This window comes from Arachis ipaensis, chromosome B9 (genome assembly GCF_059453495.1).
Source record: "Arachis ipaensis isolate K30076 ecotype BB chromosome B9, ASM5945349v1, whole genome shotgun sequence".
In the NCBI taxonomy this organism is placed as follows: Eukaryota; Viridiplantae; Streptophyta; class Magnoliopsida; order Fabales; family Fabaceae; genus Arachis; species Arachis ipaensis.
The window spans coordinates 22,316,258-22,324,832 of record NC_142444.1 but is presented as its reverse complement, the minus strand read 5'-3'; the positions used below and the strand labels follow the sequence as shown (position 1 = coordinate 22,324,832).

General features: G+C 28.0%; 1 protein-coding gene across 1 annotated transcript; it reads right to left on the bottom strand.

Annotated features, from left to right (window-relative positions):
• Nucleotides 1-2,595: 2,595 nt before the first annotated feature.
• On the bottom strand, nt 2,596-3,399 carry LOC148543999 (uncharacterized). Its single transcript, XM_088498814.1, has one exon. It carries the CDS (start codon nt 3,397-3,399, stop codon nt 2,596-2,598), a length of 804 nt encoding a protein of 267 aa, XP_088354940.1.
• Between the last annotated feature and the right edge of the window lie 5,176 nt (nt 3,400-8,575).

Sequence of the window (8,575 nt, the reverse complement as noted above, 5' to 3'; positions counted from 1 at the left end):
AATGTTGATTGCTAGGCTTTCCTGTAAACCTTGATAATTTGCACACAGCAAATGCTATATCAGGTCTAGTACAATGCATTGCATACATTAAACTTCCTATAGCACTAGCATATTCTAATTGTGCTATAGGTCTTCCCATGTTTCCTTCTAATTTAAGATTAGGATCATACGGTGTATTGGATTCTTTAATTGTGAGATGATCAAACTTTTTCAATACCTTTTTAATATAATGAGATTGACTTAAAGTAAAGCCAATTTTATTCTTATGCACCTTTATGCCTAATATTGTATCAACTTCATTCAAATCCTTCATCTTGAATTTAGAAGTTAGATACTCCTTCGTTATACGAATTCCTTCTAAATTTGTTCCGATGATCAACATATCATCAACATATAAACAAATAATTACTCCATAATCTTTAGTAAATTTTGAGTAAATACATTTATCCGCACTATTATGTGAGAAGCCATTTGATAACACCACTGAATCAAACTTCTCATGCCATTGTTTAGGCGCTTGTTTTAGCCCATACAAAGACTTAATTAATTTGCAAACTTTCTTTTCATTTTCGGGTAGCACATAGCCTTCTGGTTGCTCCATATAAATTTCTTCATTAAGATCTCCATTTAAAAAAGCCGTTTTAACATCCATTTGATGTATATGAAGCTTATGTATGGATGCTAATGCTATAAGAGCCCTAATAGAAGTCATTCTTGCCACAGGTGCGTAGGTATCAAAATAGTCTAGACCTTCTTGTTGTCTAAACCCCTTGGCCACTAACCTTGCTTTAAAGGTTTGTAATGAACCATCAGTGTTATACTTTCTTCTAAATACCCACTTACATCCTATAGGCTTTGATCCTGGAGGCAAATCAACCAAGACCCAAGTTTGGTTAGACAATATTGAGTCCATTTCATCGTTTATTGCTTCTTTCCAAAAAGCAGAATCCCTTGAAGCCATCGCCTCTTTGAACGTTTGAGGATCACCCTCTATGTTCATCACAATAAGAATCTTGTTTGTTACAGAATTCCTAATTCCTTCTACCAAAAAGGTGATAGCCTGAGAAGAAATAAAATCTGGATCCAAGTCCTTTTCTTTTCTTACTCTCAAGCTCTTCCTTGGTTCAATCAACTCTTTGTCGTTTAGACGTTTATTATTTTGATTATTTATTTCTTGTGAAATATTAGTATTATTTTGGAGATACTCTGAATTAGAAGTTGAATCATTGATAAATTTATTTTCAATAAATTCTACTTCTCTTGATTCAACAACTACATTAGACACTAAGTCTAATATTCTATATGCTTTAGAATTTTGAACATATCCTATAAAAGCCCATTTTATGGCTCTTGGCCTTAATTTAGTTCTCTTTTGATCAGGAACTCGATAAAAGGCTAAACACCCCCACACTTTAAGATAATTTAAATTAGGTTTCCTTCCTTTCCAAATTTCATAAGGAGAAACCTTTCTATGTCTTGATGGTATCCTATTATGGATATGACATGATGTCAATAATGCTTCACCCCACAAATTGTAAGGCAATTTTGCATTTAGTAACATTGAGTTAACCATATCCACTAAGGTATGGTTTTTTCTTTCCGCCAAACCATTTTGTTGCGGAGTATATGGAGCGGAAGATTCATGCACAATACCATGTAATTTACAAAAGTGATCAAATTCATTAGAAAAATATTCTCCACCTCGATCACTATGAAAAACTTTTATTTTCTTATTATGCATATTTTCTACTTCCATTTTATATTTCTTAAACATTTCAAAAGCTTCGTCTTTATTTCTAAGCAAATACACATAAGTAAATCTAGAACAATCATCAATGAAGGTTATAAAGTATCTTTTTCCTCCTCTAGTAATATTGCCATTTAGTTCACAAATATCACTATGAATCAATTCTAATAAATGTGTATTTCTTTCAACCTTAGGAAAAGGTTTCTTAGTAATTTTAGATTGTATGCAAATATCACATTTCTTATTAAAATTCTTGTTATTAAGATCAATATAGTTATTCTTTTGCATATATTCAATTGATTTGTAATTTAAGTGTGTTAATCTACTATGCCATAAATCACAAGAATCAACAACATACAAGGAAACATTCACTTTATTAATACTAAGTTTAAACATGCCTTCAGTACAATATCCTTTTCCTATGAATACATCATTCTTAAGCAAGATCACTTTATCGGATTCCATTACAACTTTGAATCCTTTCTTACACAAGAGACTAACAGAAACTAAATTTTTTCTCAAATCTGGAACATGAAGTACATTTATTAAACTTAATTTCTTTTCAGATGTAAAATTTAATTCCACACTTCCTTGACCACAAACTTTAGCTGAGTTATCATTGCCCATCAAGACTTCTCTATTGTTCACTTCTTCATATGTTTTGAATTGGTTGCGATCATTGCAAACGTGAACAGTAGCCCCAGAATCTAACCACCACTCAAGTGATTTTCCTTGTGTTGCTATGTTGACTTCTGTAACCATGCCAATATGCATGTTTTGTACTTTTTCTACAACCATAGCAATTAGATCCTTCTCTTCCACTAAGTTGGTCTTTGATGTTTCCTTTTTCAGAAGTCTACATTCTTTGATATAGTGTCCTTTCTTGTGACAATAATAATACTCTCTTTGTCTCTTCTTATCTTGCTTTGAATCTTTAGAGAACTCCTTTTCTTCTTATTGATGTTATTTTCATCAATATGATTCACTTTAGAACTTTGAGAAAGATACACAGCATCACATTTTCGAGTTTCCTCCTCTATACGTATATGCCTTAGTAATTTCTCAATTGTGAAGTCCTCACCAAGATGTAAAAGTTTCTTCCTATAACCATTCCAAGATGAAGGCAATTTTGAAATAATTGCTCCAACTTGTAATGATTCAGGGATCACCACTTGTAGATCACGAAGTCTACTTACAAGGATTTGTAATTCATGAATTTGATCCATGACAGGCATAGTATCATTCATAATAAATTCAAAATATTTCATCATGATAAACTTATCTGTTCCTTGTCGTTCGGTATTGTACTTTTCTTCCAAAGACTTCCAAATCTCTAATGGTGATTGAATTGACATGTAGAGATCATAGAGTCGGTCGGATAAAGTGTTGAGGATATGACCTCGACATGCGAAAGTATCTTCATCACGTTTCTTCTTCAATTGAACGATCTTTTCTTTCTCTTCCGGTGTGACGTTTTCAGCGGCATCGGCAATTGGTGTAGTCTTTGGGTCAATCACATATGCAAGATTGAGAACCGAAAGAAGAAACATCATCTTGTCTTTCCAACGGTTGAAGTTCGTTCCATCAAAGCGATCTAATTTGACAAACTCTTGATTCATGACCTTGAACGTAGTGTTTTGATCTTGTGCCATCTTCAAGAAATATCTCTCTAAAATTGTTAGGTATATGAAGATAGTAAGATGACAAAATCTTATATTTATGTAGTGGTTTCAAGGCACGATTAGATCGCTTTCTTTAGAGAGATATTTGTCCCCACACTTAGTTGCTATAGGGTTGATGACAATAATCTCCCAGGATACAATGAAACCTAAGAATTTCTTAATTAGCAATAGTAAGAAATTCTCAACTCTCTTGAACAAAGAAAATCTCTTAATGGTTGAGTAAATTGTACACTTAGTACTTTGTTTTTTTGAAATAATGGACAAGGACTTATTTATACATATTGCACGTAACAATTATGATTAGTTACGTGTACAAATGGTTGTGTCTTTTCTATTGCCAATAGATACAATGTTTTAAACATATACAACTCTTAAAGAGTTGTGTCCCTTTAGCTAATAGATACAATGTTTTAAACACACACAATCCTTAAAAAGTTGTGTCCTTTCAACCAAATGGTACTAAACGGCTAATAACCGTTTATTAATATTAATAATATTAATAATAATATCAATAATATTAATAATATTAATTAATCAAATTTATAAATACCTTCCCATCTTCTTCTTCAAGAATTTAAAGCAAGCATGTCTATAGGGCTGCAAACAAATCGAACAAGAAGAATATTAAGTTATAAAAAATTAAGAGATAAATAAATGCATTAAAAATATTAATGAACATAATAGAATGTCTAAAATTTAAATTTCAATTCTGATTTATAAGTAACACTTTTTTTAAAAGTAATGTTACATTATTAATAAATATATATTTTTTTAGTATTTAACTATCAATAATTTATATCTATATTTATAGATATTTTGTACACAAAAAAAATATATAAATTATATTTATATTTATTAAAATTTTGTACATATAAATTAATATAATATATACTTATATTTTTTAAAATTTGTAATACATAAATTAATAAAATTTATTTGTTAAAAATAATTTAGCGTTTATATTTTGCCAAATAATATCCAAAAACATTTAAATTACTGACGCCAAGAGTTTATCTTCTTTTAATATAACTTTAATTGCATGTACCAAAAACAAGTTACCATATTAATTTACTTCTTTCTTTTTTTTTTATTATCTTTTGCTTGAAAGAAAAAAAGATTATATTTATCATTGATAGAAAAATAATTCTTAAATTAAAAAAACAAAAAATTATTCAATTCAAACCTGAATAGTGGTCAGCTAACTTAACTTGATATCTTTTAACTTGGTTATCATCTTTTCTTCTAACGTCTGCTGTCAACATGAGCATTTCAATTATTAATAAAACAAAATTGATATTGTGAAGAAGAAATTGAAAATTTTTAAATTAAAATAAAATAAAATAACAATAAAATAAAATAAGCAACGTATAAATCTTATCATTTGAAGTAATATTATTAGTTGATGAATCATTGGCAGCTTTAAGGGTGAGGTCATCGCTAAGCTCTTTTAATAAAATTATTCTTTCAGAAAATAGCTCTTGAAACATATGATTAGGTAGAAAAAATATTACATATAGTGGATATAAATAAAAAAATTCAGTAATAGACTGTGGAATATGAAAGTTACTACTATCTAGTAATGGATATTGATTATCTTCAGATAATTCTTCACTAAGAGATAGGATATCTAACTCAACTTATTCTAATAGAACACATTCACAAAATTCTTCTCGTATGACTTGGAAAGTAGTGCAAATCATTTTCACTATTTTCTTGATTTCTCATGTCTTCTATTATTAAGAAAAGAAGAATATTAGGGGCTAATAACTTTTGTGATGTGTAGCTATCAAATAGTCATAAAAATTATGAGTCACTTGATGTATTGTTAAACAAAGAAGCAGAAAAAAAAAAAAGAAGTCAAGCAGTTGTAAATTATAATTTTTTTTATAAGCTGTGTATATATATAAAATTTTTTTAAATTTAATTTTGTTGATCATACAACAAAAAGATAAAGATACGATAAGATAGTGATAACAAATTAAATTAAAAAAATAAATTTTTTTTATTAGAATTTAAATTATTTTATTTTAAAACTAATTTATTAAATTATCTTGTACATACACTTCATATAACAAAATTAATGAGAATGATAACTTCCCATTTAAGTGATTGTTTCTCAACATCAACACTTGAAGTTGAAAACATGACGAATCTATCTTGGAGAGTGTGGGATAAGTGTCCTCATTAAAATTTTATAAAATTACATATAATATATGGCATAAAAATTTATTTACTCTCACTCAATAAATAAATTTGACTCTATTATAATTTTTTTTAATTTATCTCTGTTTTTATAATATATAGAGAAAAAATTTTACTATTTTATAATAGAAAACTATTTCTTGTCCTTTAAATTTGTTTTGTTGCCTTTAGTCAGTTTTTTAATTTAAATAATATTATTTAATTAATTTAAATACTCACTTTTATAGAAAGTTACTTATTTTTTAATTTATCTTTCTTTTAAAGATTGAATGATGGACAATTTTTAAAAAATACCTAGTTGCACTATTTATAATATCATATTAATTATAAAAATAATTAAATAATAATAATAAAAAGATAATTAAAAATTAAGTCAATAATTTAAATTTAAGTACTAAAAACATAATTTTTTATGCTCTCTAAAATTTTTTTTTTTTACTGTTTGTTCTTGACTCTGTCTCGTAATAAGACTCCTTAATTTCATTCTTTAATTTTTTTTATTCAAAGACAGATTTATTTTTATTTTTTAATTCATTCAATTATTTTGTATTTTATTTTGTAGTTATATTATTATATATTTTTTTATTATATGGTTAAATATTATTAAAATAAGATCCATTAGTAATTTAAATTTTGAAATATAGTAATATTAACTAACAATAAAGAACAATTAAAATGAAAATTAAGATCCAAATATACGGATATCTATTGATATTTCTTCATTTGAAGTTGGCTCTAATTTTGTTAGTAATAACGATATCAATTAAAAAATTTTAATTATAAATATTATAAAGAGTCAATTTCATAATCTTATAAGAGATGAATTTTTAAATGATTATTTAGTGATATATATAAAAAATGAAACATTTAATTGTATTAACAATGAAAGAATTATTTAATATTTTTAAAATATCAAATTTAAAAAAAAAATTTAAGTTATATGTTATTATTTAAATTAATATATAAGTGTTTTAATTTATTAGTTAAATAGTTAAAAGATTAATTATATTTTATAATAATAAAACATAATTATAAAATTATTATCATGTTATACATATTTTGTAACATCCTCACTATCAGAAGTCACGCTTCCGGCTGCGTTACTCTGATAACAAGAATTATTACGACTACTTTACATACTAAATACTAAAATAGGAGCCTGTGACTCGACACTGTATCGCTGATTTCTTCGAAAACCGGAAATAAATACTTTATCTTAAGAAAAATACAAGCAGGCATAGATTCATATACAAAACTCCTTACATAATAACTCATAATATAATATACATATAAAACATACAACCCCTATCCCTCTTACAAATTTGTAATAACAAAGACGAGGGAAGAAAATAATCTAATTAATACAACAATATATAAACCAAACACAGAATAACACTCCTTAATGCATCTTCATCTGGTTCCTGAAAAGGTAAAGCTGTAGGGGGTGAGAACCTAACCACACGGTCTCACCACGGAATTTCAAAGTTGTCATAAGAAGATATTTTATAAGAAAACTGTTTTCAAGCTCAGTGATTATCATTGCCTTATGAATCTTTTTAAAACCAATAGGTAATTGTTCAAAACCTTTTCAAAGAAACAATGTTTAATCTTTCAGAAATCCGAAATCTTTCCTTTCTTATAAGAAACTTTCAATCAGAAACCAACCACGCAATCAAACAACACAATCATTAATATAGCACCAAAGTTTAATCTCAAATGTAGCACGTCAGGACAAACACAGGCAAGACAGACAAGGAAAGCACAAGTAGGTAACAGTTACAGCAAATAGTCAAAGTAGCAGTTATGAACAGTTTAGCAATTAGGCAAACCAAAACAAGTTCAAACTCAAGCAAAGCATACAAATGCATATGATGCATGTCTGTCCTATGGCTGATGAGGCTCATCTGTCGGTTATCCAGCCAACCCGACAAGTCTGAATTGTACTTAGACTGTCCCCCGACGTGCATCCCTAAGAGTCTATGCATAGTTTTTTCTCAAATAATCAATATTACTCAATGGGGGTAACATTCCCGGGAATTTATATAGTGCCCGATCACACACTTACATCGTAGGGTCAACAGAGTATCAAGTTTTCAACCTGGTACACGTGGTGGCAAGCCACGGCACTTAATCCAGGGAACCTCGTATCTCAGATATTTCAAATTCATAAGCCATATAAATAATTCAAAGATCATATCTCAACATTCTTAACATCATAATCATTCATCAATCCAAACCTCATTTCCAACTTCATTCAAAAACCATATTTCAAGGAAAATCCTCATCAATCCTCATCATCCTTCTTTCCATCTCATTCATTAACAGTCCTAATTCAAGACATAATTCTTTCTTTGATAAATAAATCAATCTTAAAACATAGAACATTTAAAAACAAATCTTTTTAATTAAATACTTCAAATAAAGCTTTCAATTTTATAAAATTTCGACAGCATTTCTTTTAAAACTCGGACACTACCACCCTTTTCGGGTCCGTTCCAAATATTTCTCAAATCCTTTCTAACCATTTCCAAATCTCAATCACTTTCCAAAATTCAACCAATTCCAATATCAAAGTATTTTCAAAATCAGACCAATTTCAATAATAAAACTCTTTTTAAAGCCAAACCAGCTCAAGTATTAAATTATTTATAAAATCAAACCGACTCAAAATCAAACCGGTTTAACTTCAAACCAAGAAAAATCACTTTTTATAATACTCAAGTAAATAACTTTCCAAATCCATTTCTTATCAACAACCGTACTTCACTTAAGCAGTCAAGCACCCAATAATCCAGTCCAACAATCCATTACATCCACAAGACAAATATAATCACAGAAATATATCTTTTTGCATCAATATCCATTTATCACAACTCTGTAATGTAAATTAGATTTTAAGAAAAACTCCTACCTCAATTTAGTCAACGCTCAGTAGTTAAACGCA